General features: G+C 37.2%; 1 protein-coding gene across 4 annotated transcripts in view; it reads right to left on the reverse strand.

Moving 5' to 3' along the window:
- LOC123877246 (IQ motif and SEC7 domain-containing protein 2) overlaps positions 1-20,589 on the reverse strand; it is a 212,255-nt gene that overhangs the window by 104,738 nt on the left and 86,928 nt on the right. For all 4 annotated transcript variants that reach the window (XM_045923806.1, XM_045923801.1, XM_045923805.1 and 1 more), the window contains exon 2: positions 6,153-6,468. In XM_045923806.1, the coding sequence (XP_045779762.1) occupies positions 6,153-6,301 (149 nt within the window). In that variant the 5' untranslated portion in view covers positions 6,302-6,468. The remainder of the gene's footprint in view (positions 1-6,152; positions 6,469-20,589) is intronic.

The following is a 20,589-nucleotide window of genomic DNA, read 5'->3' on the forward strand; positions in this document are numbered from 1 at the left end:
ACGGTTCATTACCGGCGCGGAATATCCTCCTCCTTTCCCCAAAACGAAATTTAATTTTAGTATGACGCGCTTGAGAAGAAAATTTTCTCAAAAATGTAAGCTCTACCAGTTTTCTCTGGTCTCTCTCTCTACCAGTCTCTCTCTCGCTAAAAAGAAACAGAGAAAGAGTATTACCTATAATACTTAAATGGTTCCAACGGCTTTGCTTTCGAACAGGATTGGCATTTTTTAAATTCATTATAGGCAAGTGCTTGACCACAATCAAACAAATGTTTTAAATACTGTTTAAACATTAAAAAATTCACTGTTTTCGGATTTATTCCTTTACTTGTGCTATAAGACCTACCTACCTGCCGAGTTTCATGATTCTAGGTCAACAGGAAGTACCCTATAGGTTTTCTTGACAGACACGACGACGACGGGTGGACGGGCGGACAGACGAACAGACAGACAGCCAACAAAGTTATCCTATAAGATTTCCGTTTTTCTATTTGAGATACGGAACCCTAAAAACAGCAAATATTGTATTTAAAAATATTTTTTAATTTTAACTTAAATCGGACGTCTTGTTATACAACAAAACCTTTTTTGAAGTCGGTTAGAACAGAAAAACCGTTTTCTGCCAACCATGCCATCGAGGCACGGGAGTGTATTCTGTAACACCATATCGCCATCTAGCGCCATTTAAAAGTCACCTTTTCCTGTCCTTCTCAAATTAATTGAAATCCTAATACGGATCGCCTATCTGTAAGCCCCGCACGTTTTTATAGCGCACTCTAAGGTCCTAACGCTCCTAACAGATGAGCGAAATGGACATCCGGAGATGTAACGAGCTTAGTCCCTTTCCAGAATAATGTATTCAAGTCGGCTTCTGTCCTCTGTCCTGAGAACGGGCAATTATCTAGTGGCACTTATATAGTCTGCTGAGTCTTGAGGTAAAGTAACTAATTTTAGTTACTTCAGTAATTGCAATTGGAATTTAACGTCTTACTCACCACAGAAACGCACGTTTCCTCACGATGTTCCTTCACGTTAAAGCAAGTAATGGGCACATAACTCCGAAAATTTAGAGGTCTTGCTCAGGATCGAATCCCAAAGAAAAAGGCCGATGATTTAACCACTAGACTATCACCATTCGCTTACCGCAGTTTAAACTTAACCATTAACTCCGGTGACGAAAACTATACGTGTACATACATTTTCAATAGTAGGGTGTTTAGGTTACACCTATAAATTTATTAAAACGTTACGTCAGACATTTATTGTGTAATCCTGAGCATAATGTTCTGAAAATACGTGTGACAGATTCAGCTACATCGGAAAAAAATGACTTCACCAGAGCCACGCATTATTACAGCGCGCTGAATGATGTCGGTTTTCACTCGTATTTTCACTGTAGGTTCACCTTCCTATAATTGCGAATAGTTCTGTTTGTTAATTGAATTTTTAAACAGAGTAACCACTGAGTTTCTTGGCTTTTTTAACCCCCGACCCAAAAAGAGCGGAACACCCCTCTTTTTGGGTGGGTGGGTTCACACTTATAACAATAAGTTTGACATGTGTATCTGTGTATCTGTCTATGGCATCGTAGCTTCTAAACTAATGAGCCGATTTTAATTTAGTTTTTTTTTTTTTGTTTGAAAGGTGGCTTGGCTTGATCGAGAGTGTTCTTAGCTATAATCCAAAAAAATCGGTTCAGCCGTTATCAGCTCTTTTCTAGTTACAGTAACCTTCACTTGTGGGGGGTGTTATAAATTTTTAATTTACACTTGTTCCTCGGTATGAAAGGCATTCCGAACCAGTCCTAATATTCACTTGATGTTTTAAAAACATTTTGTAATTATTTCAATTAAAAAATATGTATTCAATTCTTAAGGACTTTGTGGTTGTGTGAGATATGTCTTTTAAAAAGGAACGCAAAGAAATAGATATCTGCGACAAATTACTAAAGATATAAAATTCAAATTCAAATTCAAATTCAAATTCAAAATGTTTTTATTCAATTAGACTTTTACAAGTTCTTTCGAATCGTCAAAAGCATCTACCACTGGTTCGGAATGCCTTTCCTACCGAGAAGAACCAGCAAGAAACTCGGCGGTTGCTCTTTTCAAAGATTTGATATACAATATTATGCCATGTATAAAAGCAATTGAAGTCCTGCGCATTGCTGGAGCGAATCGAAGTTCAAATCCACGCTTATTTATCATTTACATAATCTTCGATAGTATAATATGCTTTTCTCAGGAGCATATTTTTAATAGATTTTTTGAACCTGTGTAAAGGCAAGTCCAAAATTGACTGAGGAATTTTGTTATAGAAGATTATACCCATTCCCACAAATGACTTTTGGACCTTCCTGAGACGGAGCGTAGGAGTCGCAAGCCTGTTACGGTGTCTAGTCAGCCTGTTGTGTAGATCGCCAACCCTCTTGTAACTAAGAATATTTTGTCTTACAAAAATTATGTTGTTGTAAATATATTGAGAGGCTACGGTAAGGATACCTATTTCCTTAAATTTTTCTCGAAGTGAATCGCGTGGTTTTAAGTTATAAATTGCGCGTATTGCCCTTTTCTGTAATACAAAAATTCTCCCAATATCTGCCGCTCTACCCCATATTAAGATTCCATAAGACATAATACTATGAAAATAAGCAAAATATACTATCTTTGCGGTCTCCACGTCAGTTAATTGTCGAATCTTTCTAACCGCGTAAGCAGCAGAGCTTAGTTTGCCAGCAAGAGTTGATATATGGGTGCCCCATTGCAGCTTCGCATCTAAGGTTATCCCCAAAAATGTAGTAGTCTCTTCTATTTTCAAAATATCATTATTTATCATTAAATTAATGTTACTTGTGTTCTTGGTATTGGGCAGTGCGAATTCAATACAAAATGGATAAAATGTTCAAAAGATGGTGAAAGGAATATAATTCTTTGATGTAGTAATCCAGTATCCAGGGATTAAAAGCTTAAGAGCTCGTTCGCGACGATTAAAACGGAGATAATATTTCTTTGCACGCAAAATATCAAAGGTTACGAGTTAAGACTGCCCGAAGATCCTTCTGTGAGCAGTAAAAGTGTTTGATAGCATAAGATTAAATTTTAATTTTGCGCCAAACTCATCATGACAAGGTTCATGACGCAAGGCAAGGGTATTCTTTGTTACCAACTAAAACTCAGCTTTAGGTTTGTCTGTAGGTGTACCTAGGTTGCTCTTTAAGCAATCACTAATTTAGTGTGTTAGTTTGTTTGCTGGTTGTTGTTAGTCCTTCAATCACGCTGCAACAGAGGAAAGGATTGATGTGATTTTATGCATGGATAAGTTAAAAGACCTGGAGAGTAATTTTGGCTACTTTTTACCCTGGAAAATCCAAGAGTTCCCATGTTTTTTTTTTTAACTTGGATCTCCGCGGACAAAGTCACGAGTATCATAGCTATTTTATTAGCTACTAGCGACCCGCCCCGGCTTCGCACGGGTGGACACTACCACGAAAAATCCTATCTATTTTCCGGGATAAAATATAGCCTATACGGATTCGGAAGAATCCCACTAAGTAATGATAAAAGAAATTTTGAATTCGGTCCAGTAGTTTTTGAGCCTATTCAATACAAACATACAAAAATACAAAGGTTTCCTCTTTATAATATTAGTATAGATTAACTTAAAACTAAATTTGAACTTGGGGGTTGGGCAGTAACGTTAATAACGACTTTCGTAGAAAGTCGATGAAGAATGTATCCAACCCAGTTCTACATAAAGAGCGCCTTATTTCTCTTGCTCACAATAGATTTGCTGGGTGGACTTCAATGGATTGCAACAAAGATACGTACCTATATATTGCTATATATAGAATTGTAAACTTGGTATAAATGCATTCAATTACATAAATGTCACTCGACTAAAATAGATCGGTAGAAACTAGCAAGGCTGCAATAAACAGGGCTTCTAGTGAACCGGATTTACTGTAATCTGATCTATATTAAATGTCTTGTTCCTTTTGTACCATTTAGCACGAGCCTCCAGTTAATTTTATGCGTTCACTGAAGTTAGCGAGAAATGTCAATATCATGTACTAACTTATGCCCGCGACTTCGTCCGCGTGGATTACACTTTCAAACCCCTATTTTATATTAGGGGTAAATTGTTAAAAAAACCCTTTCTTAGCGGATGCTTGTCTACGTCATAATAGCTATCTGCATGCCAAATTTCAGCCCGATCCGTCTAGTAGTTTGAATAGTGTGCTGACAGATTAGTCAGTCAGTCAGTCACCTTTTCAATTCATCGGATGGTAACAGTTACAATGATCGCTAGTTCGGTGCTTAGAAGGCAGTAGATACAAACTCAAGTTCCCTTCAAACCCCACCGCAACACTAACGACGCGCGACGTCTCTCAAGTTTACCAAAAGTACACACTTCAAACCAAATGTTTTATTTTGGCTCCAAAACCGTAACATACTCATTGTCACTCCGCGCTCATCGTGTGACAGGTTTGAGAGGGAGACTTGTGACGTCAGCGTCGGAAGAATCATGTTGAACAATGGTAATAGGGACGCGCTGGTGTGTGGTACAAGGTGTAAGCAGCAGCCACGATCTTCAGAACCAAAATTTTTATTTTGGCTCCAAACGTTTTATTTTGCCTTCAAAAATGTGATGTACTCATTGTACGCAAGCTTTACCTACTATGTTGCAAATTTTGGGCTAGGTACGAGATCTTGCACTGCTTGATGGTTCCAATTACCTCGGTCTTTTTCTGCATTTGGGCAAGAACCTCAGCGCTAGACATCTCAGCTGTCCACACCACCACATATCAAAAACTTCGAAATTTTTAATTTTATATTTAAATTTAACTTCTCAACTAGGGTCCATGCCTCACAACCATATAATATTACGGACCAAATGTAGCATTTAAGAGTCCGTTTAATTTAATCCGTGGGCGCTCCCCAACTAGATGAACGGACGCTATCCGTTCCACAAGTCACAACGAACACGCCTGTCTCCGTGTGTGCATGTAATGACACTAAAAGTCGCTGGAAGCAGATCACACACGCAGCAGTGAAGAATTGGTAGCTACAACCGTCACGAGTGAACGATTGAGAAGAAGGAATCCGATACGAAAGAAATGGCAAATTTTCTTACCTCTCGTACCATACACTAAGCATGGTGTAAGAGGTCCCTAGTCCCTCCGTCGAGCCTTACAAAGGAAGCAAGATGAAGGCACCCTTTGTTTATCCGGATAGTTTTTATGTGTACAACGTATCTACCATCTATACATGACAGGGTGTGAAACTAGCTCGTCTCTTTAGCTAACTTAGCACTTAACTCGCTGAGGTCTTAATTAGATTTGTCGGGACATGGGACTCGGGACAAACATCGTAAAGTTCGATCACGCAAAGAAAAACTGTCTGTTATTCTTTTGCTAAGAAAGAAAACTAGAATTATGGTTCAATCACCCTGAAAATAGTGTGACTCGTATGATTTAGTGAGTTTCGTTAGATTAATTAATTAATCTTTAAGTATATAACTTAAAGATTAATTAATTAATCTAACTAAATCAAGAAGATTAATTAGGTAATCACCGATGACAATACAAATAAAGTTATAAATAGATGTCTTACTTTTTAAGATGTAATTGTGTTAAGTTGAATCCGTCGCCAAAAAACCGGTCAAGTGCGAGTCGAACTCGCACACGAAGGGTTCCGTACCATCTTCCATGAAATCTCAAACCATCATAATAATTTGCAAGTTAATGACGGTCAGCGCCATCTTGATGTAATTTAGTGAACTAATTACTTATTTCGGGATCACAAATCTTTAATTTTTTATGATGGAACCACAATACACGGTTTACGTATTTTTCCCTTTATTTGCGCTATTTAGATAAGATTTCTAAGTCAACAACAAGTTTCTTGAAAGACACGTCAGACACATAGACAAGGAAGTAATCGTTGTTCCTTTTTCCTTTTGAGGTACGGAACCCTAAAACGACAAAAATAGGACATAATCAGTAAGAATACACAAAACGTAACCTTATCACTAAGGTGTCTCTACTAGACAACCCCAATTAAAGGACCTTATATTACTATGAGACGGTAAATTATAATCTCATCTAATTGTATAGCTATCTAATCAAAACAAATGGATGTAATCTAACATACCTGTCATCCTGCAGATTTTTCAGCTCGCTCAGTTCCAGCTCCCGCCTCAAGTTGGACACCTCACAGAGGAGCATGTCCCTCTCAGCCGAGACCTTCTCGAGCTCAGCCCTCAGCCGGACGACCTCGTTCGTCAAATCCATCGTCGCCATTTCCACGGCTAACGATAACCACTATCGACACTGCACATCCCTACAGAACGAATAACCAATGACGTTCGCGCATTTTAATTTCGTTTAACGGTTTTTTTATCGACACTTTTTCACTTCACTGTGCGGACAATTCACTATCGAGCGCGTTCCGGCTACATTTCAGCCATCTGAAACAATAAATCATTCTGTTAGAGCAGCGCTTCTAAAAGTTTGTTTCGTTACCATAGGGAGTAGTATTGTATTGTTTTAAAAATGTATCAAAATAAAAGAAAATCGGAAATGGCTACGGTATATCTAGAGCCTCAGTAGCTCAACGGTTAAAGGAGCGGACTGAAACCCACCGGTCGCCGGTTCAAATCCCACCCATTGCACTATTGTCGTACCTACTCCTAAGCACAAGTTTGGCGCTTATTTGGAAGGGAAAGGGGAATATTAGTCAGTATTAGATATTTTTTAGAAACTTTGCACAATAAATCAAAAACTATCATACATAAAAATAAATAAAAATCTGTTTTAGAATGTACAGGTAAAAAAGCCCTTTCATATGATACCCCACTTGGTATATAGTTATCTTACTTTGAAAATTGAAACACATTTTTTTTTAAAATGATGTAACCACAAATTCGCGGTTTTCAGATTTATTCCTGTACTTGTGCTATAATACCTACCAAATTTCATGATTCTAGGTCAACGGGAAGTACCCTATAGGTTTCTTGACAGACACGACGGACAGACAGACAGACATAACATTTTGTGCAGTTTGTTATGTGACTGGTGAGAGTCCAATAAGGTTTGCGATGATTGTGACTACTTACTCAATGTAAAGACACAGCCTTTTAAAGTGAGAATCACTGGGCAAAAGCCTTTGTTAAGGGAAATTAGGATATACATATCCATACCACAGAATTACTACCGATATAAAGATTCTTCAAGACCAAAGGGTCGTCTTTGCTACTACTGTCAGCTTTACTAAGTCTTTCCAAATAGCGATACTGTCAATTGTAAACTATGTAGATATAGTAAATTCATATTATGGGTGGTAAAAGTTTGGAAGCCTCTGTATGTGAGGATGAACAGAATCGCGCTGCCCGGTGGGTAGGTATAATGGTATGAGAATTCAGAATATTTGTTCATAAACTACCTCGGCATGGAGTCGCAGACTCGACAGCTATGTAAATATAGGGGCATAAATAACATGAGTTTTTCTCTTTATTACTTATTTTCTGGATTCTGGGACAAGATAAAGTTCAAAAATGTTTCATTTGATACAAAACTCGACACGGATTTTACTTTACTTTTTACATAGGTACATGGCATGGATACTATTTTTGTATCACACTTATCACACTAATATTATAAAGGCGAAAGTTTGTATGTGTGTGTGTATGTTTGTTACTCCTTCACGCAAAAACTACTGGACGGATTGGGCTAAAATTTAGAATGGAGATAGATTATACTTTGGATTAGCACATAGTCTACTTTTTATCCCGGAAAATTAAAGAGTGAATATTGAATACTATATAATAATAATATATCACGCTGGCAAAGTGAGGATAAGTAGATTTCACACACCTTTTTGAGAACATGGAGAACTCTCAGACTTTAACGATGAAGGAAAATATCGTGAGGAAACCTACATGGTTTCCTTAAGATGTTTTACTTTACCGTTAGAGCTAGTGATATTTGTTTAAAACACCCATAGCTCCGAAAAGTTAGTGGTGCGTGCCCGGGATCGAATCCTGGACCTCCCGAATAGGAGGGCGGACCTCTTAACCACTAAGCTGTTACGGCTTTAAAATATTAGTATGGATTTTAAAAAAAATAGCAACTATAGGTGCCTACTCTGATATAAAGTCACGAAATCGGCAGCTACGTTAATATAGGAAGCATGAATAACTGAAATCGCTCTTTATTTGTTTTCTGGAAATATTAGAAACGTCCCACGTCACTATACTGTAGGGTTGGTAATCAATGCCTTGGCAATAAATAAAGCAACACTCTTTATTAGAATAATGTCACATTTCATTTTTTAACCCCCGACCCAAAAAGAGGGGTGTTATAAGTTTGACGTGTGCCTCTGTGTGTCTGTCTGGCACCGTAGCTCCTAAACGAATGAACCGATTTTAATTTAGTTTTTTTGTTTCAAAGGTGGCTTGATCGAGAGTGTTCTTAGCTATAATCGAAGATAATAATCGGTTCAGCCGTTTGAAAGTTATCAGCTCTTTTCTAGTTACTGTAACCTTCACTTGTCGGGGGTGTTATAAATTTTTAATTTTATTTTAGTTTATAAACACATTTTTTACTTTTGAGCTTCACATAACCATAAAGTACGCGAAAGTAAGCGATATATAAAACGGAGTAAAAATGTAAAATATTTTTATAACGTATGGAGTTAAACTACTTTCTGTCGTTACATTTTAGCTTTTTACTTTCGCATAAGTCATAACCATAAAGTTGGTACGTAAGTGTGCGAATATTGTATTCCGTCTGACAATAACTCTTTACTTTATAAAACACTTGCAATGAAACTATTGTATGCGTACTTTATGAACCACTAGAGAATGCCCGCGACTTCGTCTGCGTGGATTTAGGTTTTTAAAGATCCCGTGGGAACTCTGTTAGATTTTCCGAGATAAAAAGTTGCCTTTATCAATTACAGGCAAACACGTCTCCGACTAGGTGGACAGACGATATCAATCCAGTGTATAGAGAGCCGCTTGGAATGTGGGAATGCCTTCAAGAGGCCTATGTTAAGCAGGGAACGTCAATTGGTTTGAACAGCGAAGGTGACACCCCTACTCTCACATGAGTATTGAAATGCCTGTATTGTGGTATTGTATACGATCGGATTGTATTCCTGACCTAAATAGTGACCGTTTGTGGACACTTGAAAGCCTGTTTTATCTTACAAAGCAGTTTACCTACTGGTCCATATCCAAATGGCTGAGTCCACACTTCTACACTTGGCTTCTACCTAACCTACTAAGCCTAGAAAGGCTTGGCTGCGAGAACCTTAGTATACTACCCAGGAACCTCAAAATGTAGTATTTATTTTAAAAAACTTGCTTGCAAATTGGCTGTGACAGACGGACAGACAGACGAGAGAGTGTTCCTTTATGGATTTCGTTTTTCATTCCGACCTATGGGTTTTTTTAAATTCAGGTAAAAGCTAGCCTTTTACTGCAATATCACCTGGTGGTAAGTGATGATGCAGTCTAAGATGATGCAGATGGAAGCGGGCTGACCTGGAAGGGGTATGGCAGTTTTTATTAAACCCATACCCCTTTGGTTTCTACAGGGCATCGTACCGGAACGCGAAATCGCTTGGCGGCACGGCTTTGCCGGTAGGGTGGTAACTGGTAACTAGCCACGGTCGAAGACTCCAAACAGACCAGACGAGGCATTTAAAAATTATAAACTCCAAACTCCTGCCGGGTATTGAACCCGGGACCTCCCACTAATAAGACCACAGCGCTTATCACTGTGCCAGGTCGTCAAAAACAGTTTTAGTAACTACTAGCCGATTCCCGCGACTTCGCCCGCGTGGATTTAGGTTTTCCGAAATCCGGTTTTCCGGGATAAAAAGTAGCCTAAGTGCTAATCCAGGATATTATCTATCTCCATTCCAAACAGTCAAATCTGTCAAGTAGTCTTTGCGTGAAGGAGTAACAAACATTTACACACACATACAAACAAACTTTCGCCTTTATAATATTAGTGTGATAATTAATATTAGTGTGATGATTTTGTATAAACTAATTCATGTTAAACATTGCACGTTTTCATCTGCAAAGGCGGGCATTTTAAAAGACAATAGGAGGAAAACACCTGGATAGCAATTATGGAGATTGTCTCGCTGATGCGTCATAGATTCAGCTGATGTCTCGGAAAATGAATGCTTTGTATTCACTTTACAAATGATGCTCATTTTTAGGGTTCCATAATCTCTATAGAAGAGAAGAAACCCTCATAGGGTCACTTCGTTGTCTGTCTGCCTGTCGTGTCTGTCAAGACCCATTAAGGAAATGAAAACCTATAGGGTAGGTACTTCTCGTTGACCTAGAAATCTTAGAGTTATGAAATTTGACAGGTAGGCCTATAGGGCAAGTTAAGGATAATATCCAAAACCCGTGAAATTGTGATTAGTTCACAAAAGAAATATAAAAATGTTATTTCTTATACGATGATACGGAACCATTGGTGTGCGAGTCCAACTCGCGCTTGACCGGTTTTTTTCTTAAACGCTTCAAAGGTAAATAAATGTCTTTGCATATGTGTGTAATATAAATCTAAGTACATATAAATTATATAAATCATTCGTTTACGTAATAAATACAATGTCATTCAAGTTCGTTCGTTTTACACGTGGAGTTTTAATTTGCACATAATTCCATTCTTCATATAGCACTAGTTGATGCCCGTGACTTTATTCGGGTAGGTTTAGGTTTTTGAAAATCCCGTAGGAATTCTTTGATTTTCCAGGATAAAAATTGTCCTTTGTAACTCTCTCCAGGTCTTTTACTGTAAGAATTTCAAATAAAGTGGCGTATGATACGAAAGGCATTTACCTGTACATTCTAAAACAGATTTTTATTTATTTTTATGCATAATAGTTTTTGATTTATCGTGCAAAATGTAGAAAAAATACCGGAGTAACCGTCGATAGACGAGTCTAACTCGCACTTGGCCGGGTTTATTTTCAAAAAAATAAAATAATGATCCATTCAAACCTAAACCTGACAGATACAACACTTGTAACTATGCATAGTTCGTTTGAATAACAGAATTATCGCGACTCGTGTGTGTGACTAATTGATAACAAAGTCACTACCTACTCGAAAATTTCGTTCTACAAGAGTTGAAAAGTGAATTAGTTATAAGCCTTTCCTTTTGCGACCGGGTTTGAATTTGCTTGCACAGATTAAATTTACCTCCCGGGTTTCTCTTTGGATTCGTAAAACGAAGTGAAATTCAACTTAATTCGTTCAACATTTGTTCAACAGTGAATGAAGTATTGGTTTAGACTTTAAAATAATAAGGTCTTAGTTAAATACTGTGAACGAACGAAGACGGTTAGACGAAATTAGACCACGATTTGTTCTAAATAACTTGTTATTACCGCACCGCGCGCCATCCTAAGCCGTTTCACCTTCACCACCTGGATGCCTGGTGCACTTCTACCGTCCGTGGAGTCCAAAATAACCACTGTACTCCCCCGTGCCCAATGGTATCCATGACGGATTTTCCTCACGAAGAAAAAAAAACCCAGCAAAGTGCGAGTCAAACTCGCGCACTGAGGTTTCCGCACTAGGGTATTTTTCCAACATTTTGCACGATAAATCAAAAACTATCATACATAAAAATAAATAAAAATCTGTTTTAGAATGTACAAGTAAAGCGCTTTCATATGATACCCCATTTGTTATAGTTATCTTACTTTGAAAATTGACACATGTTTTAATTTTTTTTTTAATGATATAACCACAAATTCGCGGTTTTCAGATTTATTCCTATATCTGTGCTATAAGACCTACCTACCTGCCCAATTTCATGATTCTAGGACAACGGGAAGTACCCTATAGGTATCTTGACAGACAGACAGACAGACAGACAACAAAGTGATCCTATATGGGTTCCGTTTTTCCTTTTGAGGTACGGAATCCTAATAAAAAAAGGGTTCTTTTGCCACGCACATGAAAACTGTGGAATCAACTCGTGTTTAACCAGATTATAACATGGGGTTATTCAAGGGGCGGAACCAACAAATTCGTTAAGGCCGGCAATGCATTGGCGGTTCCTCTGGTGCTGCAAATATTCATGGGCGGCGGTAATTACTTAACATCAGGTGGCTCGTTTGCTCGCTATTTTTATTTAAAATAACTAATAATAATTAAGGTCACGGCACCAGTGGATGACACTATAAGGAACCGAACTTTATTCTAAGGACATATTGTTCGAAAATGACGTTCTTCAGTTTACTGTCGGACATTAGTGGTCTTACCCTAATTTAGTTTTCACAATCTAATATATTATTCTTAAAAAATATTTGTTCTTTCGCAGTAAAATAAAATTAGGTATTCGTTTTGAAATTCGGAGTTGAATAAAATCATGAAATAATCTGTAATCCTTGCACGGATTCTAATTAATTAACCCAGACCAGAGGGTTCTTTATGAAATAAAACGCCGGACTAAGTATAAAACATTAACCATTTGAATTTTTGGCCAGATTAAGGCTACGTTGGCTCGGAAATCTGCGGCTTAAAAACCTTCGTTGGGCCTCAAATTGTTACGTAACTCCCGATTCTACAGATTTATTAATTCACAAGGGCTTAAAAAAATTGCTTTGGTGTTTAGAATCTACATTAAGGTCCGACAGGTTTTAATCGAAAAATAAAACATTGTACTTTTTTTTATTCATATATTTAGCTCTTGACTGCAATATCACCTGGTGGTAAGTGATGAGAGGCAGTTTTGATTAGGTAAGCCCATTGGTTTCTACACGGCATCGTACCGGAACGCTAAATCGCTTGGCAGCACGTCTTTTGCCGGTAGGTTGGTAACTAGCCACGACCGAAGCCTCCCATCAGACCAGACCAGAGAAAAGAAACAATAAAATTCTAAATTTCTCCTGCCGGGAATCGAACCCAGGACCTCTCGCTTGTAAGACGACAGCGCTCACCACTGTATCAGGGAGGTCGTCAAGATTAGCTTCTGTTTGTGCCCGGGATCCAAGTTATCCCTTCGTCAGATTGGTTAAGCAGATAGGCCGTGAAAAGGTAACAGACAAACAGACCCACTTTGACATGTCAGTAAGGATAGTAGGAAAAGTGGGCAATATACCTACCTCTTTACTTATCATTAAAAAACAACTTTGTACCTAATCATTTGGTACGATGGCATTAGGTCCTAATGCCATAGTTAGCCACTATAAAAATATAATTAGCCATAAAAATGCTTTGAAATATGGAGAACATAAAGTCCGAGAAATTATATGTCTTTAACGCTCAGATGAAGGTCAGGTTAGCTTTTAGATTAAACGGTAGGTAATAAAGTCCATAATATGGGCAGGTATTAAATTAATCCTTAAACCTTTTGGTTGTGGGTGGTGATGTAAATCCATGAAAATCTTAGATTAGTTACGCTCGTGCCTCTATTAATTTATTTATTTCGTAATATTGTAGTTAACGGAAAAAGTTTTAATTAAATACTTTCACTGTGACAGGCGATAGACAGACAGACACATCGTGTGATCCAAGGGTCCCGTCCTTCATTCGGACATACGGAGCCCTGACAAATCAGTCAAGGGTCAATTATAGATTAGGTATTTAGGTATTAAGTTATTATTAAAATAATAAATTGTAACAATTCGAAAGACTTTGTAAAAGCTTTTAATGATGAAATAATTATTTTACTATTTAAAATTTAAATATAAAAGCCAGAAAATAATATTATTCTTTGCATTTTCAGTGGCACATTACATTTTCCAATGAGAATAAATCTTTAGGAAAATGTACCACTAACGCCATCTGTGATAGATTTATAACACTAAGTCAATCAAAGAGCGAATTTTCACACGATTACAGTAGATGTCGCTAGTAGTCTTATAAAGAATAATATTTTATCGCAAACTAGCCTCCTAAAAGGGCATAGCGGCTCAATATAAAGAGAATTGTTATGGGAAAGATTTTCCATAAGTGATAATACGTAATTAAGGAAGTGGACATAAAAGGTATTGTGGTGGTATAGTCTTGTGGATACTGTATGAATAACTAACAATTATTTATTATAATAACGTTATATTAGTTTTTATACAGGGTTACTGGTAATATGTCGGCAATCCGTTAAGGGGGTGTGGGCGAAGTAATTTGCAACCAAATGACCCCTTATGACCCCTAGGCAAATGTCAACCATTTTCGAGTAATTTGACTTTTTGTGTTTTTTAGAAGAATTTAAGGTATGCAACTTTGAAAATTTATAAAAAAAAAACCAATGCATGAATTTTTTTATTATTATTATTATTTGCTTGCTAACACTTCAATACATAATAATCAACCATAAAATGACACTTATCTTTAATAGTTTTCAAATCACAGCTACAAATCTGTACAAGTTTCATAATTTACACCAGGTGGTCTGACAAAAATGGTCGATTTATGTAAAAAATTACTGAAGAACTTTATCGGCAGAACACATGAAAAACATGTACAACTTCTCAGCTACCCAACGAGATACAATATGGTACCAGAAATCAGAAAATGGCCGAAAAAAAATACAATTATTTTTAAAAAGACGAAATTATCTGCAATCAAAAATTACAATAATCGTTTAGGAAGTTTAAAATAATTACGTAGATAAGTTACACTAAGCTATTAAAACTAAATTCTAAAGTTCATTTTCAAAATGTGACCCTCTATTTCTTATGCACAGGCGCATTCTTTTTCTTAATTGAGATTTTACTACATTACTTGTCAAATTGGTTCTTATTGAATTAGCTGCATTTATTATTCTAATTTTCAATTCTTCGACTGATGGCACTGGTGAGACATCGTACACTAGGCTCTTCATATGTCCCCAGACATAATAGTCCATAGGTGTCAGGTCTGGACATCTTGCTGGCCAAGGAATTGGGCCTCCTCTGCCTATCCATCGATTGGGAAAATTAGTGTCTAACCATTGCCGAACTGTTATTCTCCAGTGTGCTGGACATCCATCGTGCTGGAATCTCATTCCTCTTCTTATTTCCAGAGGTACGTTTTCTAATAATGCAAATAAATGTTCTCTCAAAAAAGTCTCATACGAGTCTGCATTCAAATTATTAGGAAGAAAATGTGGACCAACTAAATTACTATTTATTATACCCATCCACACGTTTAAAGAAAAACGTCGTTGTGAGCCTTTTGATCTCTTTTTGTTTGGGTTTTCTTCTATCTTAGGTGCCCAGAAGTGTGCATTATGGTAATTCGTGATCCCGTCTTGGTCGAACTTGGACTCATCTGTCCATAGAATTTTTCTAAAAAACATATTATCTTCTAGGTCTGCATTCAGCATGAATCTGCAGAAGTCCATTCTTCTTACGGGATCTCCTTCGTGTATTACATGCACAGGTGTGTAGTGGTACGGGTATAATCCTGCAGTGTGTACAGTAAACCACACTTTCCACTGTGACATTCCAAGTTGGTTTGCCACAATATTTGTTGACGTTCTGGGGTTTTCTTCAAAACAACGAAGAATTCGTTCTTCGTCACTTGGAGCGTACACACGTGGTCTTCCAGAATCGGATTGTCTCCTCTGCACCCGTCCCGTCTCTCTAATTCTTCGATAAACATCACTGAAGACAGACCTGTGTGGTACTCGGCGGCCAGGAAATCGGCGAAGATATTCACGGCGAGCGGCCAAAGCATTGCCGTCACAATATCCATAACAAAAAAGGATATTGGCGTATTCCTCATTGGAGTACTGGGTTCTTTCTGCAGCCATTAGTCCTTTTGACGCGCCAAATTGTCGGGAGAGCAATAAATCAGAGTCCAATCACAAGCCAAATCACAGAGTATGCCAGAAACAGTCCATAAGAAAAAGCCTGGTCAATTCACTTCCAAATTCACAATGATGTAGGTACCAACTTAGGTAGAGATGATCTGTACAGTACGAGTGGCACAAGCAAACTGTAATTTTTTGCAGTTTTGCGCAAATTATGAAACATTTTAAATGTCTTATCTTTTAAGTCTAAAAATTTATAAATACAATACAATTAAATAAGTTAAGGATCCCACCCTTCACCTAATGTTATTGTACTTGCCAGTGCTTTAATTATTATCCTATTCTCTGAAAAATGTTAGGCAAATCTGGCTATTTATGCCTTTGTTTTTTCTATCCAGTCACTAGATAATGTTTTTAAGCTCTTCTTATCCGAGAGCGCTGATTTGTGCACGTGTTCACACAAAGGATTAAAAATGTCATTCTTGGAACTCTCATTATTTTTAGAGTGTTATTTTTAGAGTTTTATACTTCGAAAATGAATTGTAAGATTAATTATAACTCATTACTCCTCCTAAATAAGAAATAAGAATATTACCATAAAATTCGACGTTGAGATATTATTTCGTATTCTTAAGACGATTTCATTTTTTTCACAATAATTGCATTTTTTTCGGCCAATTTCTAATTTCTGGTACCATATTGTATCTCGTTGGGTAGCTGAGAAGTTGTACATGTTTTTCATGTGTTCTGCCGATAAAGTTCTTCAGTAATTTTTTACATAAATCGACCATTTTTGTCAGACCACCTGGTGTAAATTATGAAACTTGTACAGATTTGTAGCTGTGATTTAAAAACTATTAAAGATAAGTATCATTTTATGGTTGATTATTATGTATTGAAGTGTTAGCAAGCAAATAATAATAAAAATAAAAAAGATTCATGCATTGGTTTTTTTTTATAAATTTTCAAAGTTGCATACCTCAAATTCTTCTAAAAAACACAAAAAGTCAAATTACTCGAAAATGGTTGACATTTGCCTAGGGGTCATTAGGGGTCATTTGGTTGCAAATTACTTCGCCTACACCCCCTTAACAGATTGCCGACATATTACCAGTAACCCTGTATATGCAAATACATACATACGGTTGTAAAGTATACAATCGCAGTTAAAAAGAAGTTGGTGAAAATAACTTTTACGGCTCTAATTATATCATCTAATGAACACCTACAGCTGCATAGGAACATTTTGAATGTAAATAGATAAATACTTGTTATTATATAATAATATAACATAATTAATATCAATTAAGTGTTTTATGCTTTTTATCTTTGTTGTACTTATTCTACTCCCTTAAAGGCCTCTCGCACTGCCAAGGGTCACTGGTAGAGATCTCTTATAAGAAATAAGTGCTTCCCTGTCCACTTTTTCTCTTTTTTTTCTCTTTATTGTTACAACTTTTTGGTACAGATAAAAAAGAAAATTAAAAAAAATGCTGTTACGTCCATATAAATAAACGTTCGATTAATAAAATATAAAGCCTCGAGCCTCTAAATAAATATAGAGCCTCGAAAGCTCAACGGTTGAGGAGCGGACTGAATTCCGAACGGTCGGCGGTTCAAACCCCACCCGTTGCACTATTGTCGTACCCACTCCTGGCACAAGCTTTACGCTTAATTGGGGGGGAAAGGGGAATGTTAGTCATGATTAGCATGGCTAATATTCTTTATGAAGAAAAAAAACATGCTAGCACAAAGCTACGATTTCAAGGCGTACCTACTTATTATGAAAATGCTCTGTGCTGCTAGCAGCAAATTTTTATAGGTAGGTACAGTTACTTCTTACAATCGCAATGGACGGGGCACATAGCTCCAAGAGCCGAATGATGTTAGGGTTCCAAGATGCTGGAATGGCGATCTCACACCAGAAAGCTCAGCGTAGAAGCCATACTAGACTAGATGGACAGACGGTATCAAATGAATCGCAGCGAGTCGCTGGATTCAGGAGGAGTAAGACCGCGGTGGCGTGAGGAAGTCTTTACAAGAGATCTATGCCATGTATTGGAACGATAGAGCGTTGATGACAACGACGACGTTCTAACGGATTTAACACTATAGATTACAAGTGTAAATTAAAAATTTATTACTGCCCGACAAGTGAAGGTTACAGTAACTAGAAAAGACCTGATAACTTTCAAACAGCTGAACCGATTTTCTTTGATTATACTTAGCTAAGAACACTCTCGATCAAGCCACCTTTCAAACAAAAAAACAAAATTAAAATCGGTTCATTAGTTTAGGAGCTTCGATGCCTCAGACAGATACACAGATACGGTCAAACTTATAACACCCCTCTTTTTGGGACGGGGGTTAAAAAACTACGTCAACAGGTAAGATAGTTAAAAGCAAATCGATGTACATATTTGAATTGTTTAAAGAAATATGTAAAAGTAATCAAAATCAACGTACGTAAATACCTAACTCAATTCAAACTAAAATGAACGTGGATTCCATGCTGCGGGCTACAACAATCGAAATTGGGTCTCCCACTCCCCATTGCCTCGCAAATTGAAAGCAAACATTAGTTATCTAGGACACTGGAGCAAGCTAGTTTTATAGTTCAGCGAATTATAAAGAAAGCCGCTACTGTAAAAATTGAGCCAAGTTTTGAGTAGACCGTAGAGAGTAGAGACCAAAGGGTTCAAATTAGTCAATGATGCCAAGCTTGTTATAATAATAACATGTTTTAAACACTTGGCAATATTATTAGGGTTCCGTGCCTCAAAAGGAAAAATTAACCCTTATAGGATCACTTCGTTGTCTGTCTGTATGTCTGTCCGTCTGTCGTGTCTGTCAAGAAAACGCATAGGGTAGTTTCCGTTGATCTACAATCCTGGGCAGGTAAGTCTTATAGCACAAGTAAAGGAAAAAACCCGAAAAACGTGAATTTGTGGTTAAATCATTAAAAAAAAAATTAAAATGTGTTCATGAACAGATAATTAGTATTTTCAATTTTCAAAGTAAGATAACTATACCAAGTGGGGTATCATTTATTAAGGAGCCTGTACATTCTAAAACAGAGTTTTTTTTAATGCATAATAGTTTTTGATTCATCGTGCAAAATGTCGGAAAAAAAACCTGAGTACGGAACCCTCTGTGCGCGAGTCTGACTCGTACATAGCCGGTTTTTTTGGATAGTGTGACTTCCTTCCTTTTTAAAAAATACCACGGGGACAAAGAATCACACCTATGTTTGTTACTCCTTCACGCAAAAACCACTGGACGGATTCGGCTGAAATTCGGAATGGAGATAGATAGTATCCTGGATTAGCACATAAGCTACTTTTTATCCCGGAAAACCAAAGAGTTCCCACGGGATTTCGAAAAACCTATATCCACGCGGACGAAGTCGCGGGCGTCAGCTAGTAACTCTATAAAACATACTTACGGAGAATTCAATACAAATCTAAGACAACTTGGACATTGCTCTACCGTGCGTAACGATCTGAGATTAATGATGATTTTATTATTTATGTAATATAGAAAAAATTAGGCCACTGATGCTTTTAAAACGCAACGGTCACGCAAGCCGGCTTTGTTTATCATTTTTTATCATCTTGAACTGATTTTTATCTGACCTCAGCAACCGTTTTAGTTATTCGAAAGATTTTTACTTAATTAACAAGCATATTATTTAGCTGCCTACGTTAAATGGAAAATGTGGAATTTAGTGCTGGGTTCTGTAGAAATGTAGACAGTATAATAACAAGTGTAAATTAAAAATTTATAACACCCCCGACAAATGAAGGTTACAGTAACTAGAAAAGAGCTGATAACTTTCAAACGGCTGAACCGATTTTCTTGAATTATAGCTAAGAACACTCTCGATCAAGCCACCTTTCAAACAAAAAAAACTAAATTAAAATCGGTTCATTAGTTTAGGAGCTACGCTGCCACAGACAGATACACAGACACACAGATACACACGTCAAACTTATAACACCCCTCTTTTTGGGTCGGGGGTTAAAAATAATTTTCTTCAAAATATTACCTACATGAAAAATAAGGGCGTTATCACACTGGCCTAGCATTTCTGTCCGCTGCGCGCTGTAACAGGGCGTGTATGCTGGACTAGGCAATTTACCGTCGGACCTAGGCCAGACACTCTTTCCACTAATTCGATACTGCCAGACTAAATGGTTAGTTTTTATTTTAACTTTTAAACTAGAGATTTTTAGGGAAGTCTGGTAAACCGAAAACACAGATATTAGTTTCTAAGACGTATCTACAGTTCATTGATTTCGGTTGCTTAATATTCAACTGAGAATGAATCTACGTTTGTATGGAGTGAGTGACGGAGAGTCCTCTCGATGGATGCGATTTAATAGACTTTTCCCAAATATTTACATACCAATAATAATAAAATGCTGGCCAAGCATCTCTGACCTATGTTACTTTATGCTGATCTATTGTATTTTCCGTTGGACTAGCGTTGGACTCGGGCCAAATAAAAGCCGTTACTGCCAAACTACGGGGCAAGTTTTTTATCGAGGAAATGGTGCAGTATATGTACTTAGGAATTCCACTTGCAAATATATTCATGAGATTTGAAAACTAGATTTGCCTTTTAGAAGTATTTGAACAGCGGATTTACTTACTAAAGTTGTACATTTAAGTACCGGATAGATGCGCTTTAATTACCTCTTCCCAAATATTTACATACCAATAATAGGGAAATGCTGGCCAAGCATCTCTGACCTATGTTACTTTATGCTGAACTATTGTATTTTCCGTTGGACTAGCGTTGGACTCGG

This window comes from Maniola jurtina, chromosome 23, assembly GCF_905333055.1.
Source record: "Maniola jurtina chromosome 23, ilManJurt1.1, whole genome shotgun sequence".
NCBI classification, from domain to species: Eukaryota; Metazoa; Arthropoda; class Insecta; order Lepidoptera; family Nymphalidae; genus Maniola; species Maniola jurtina.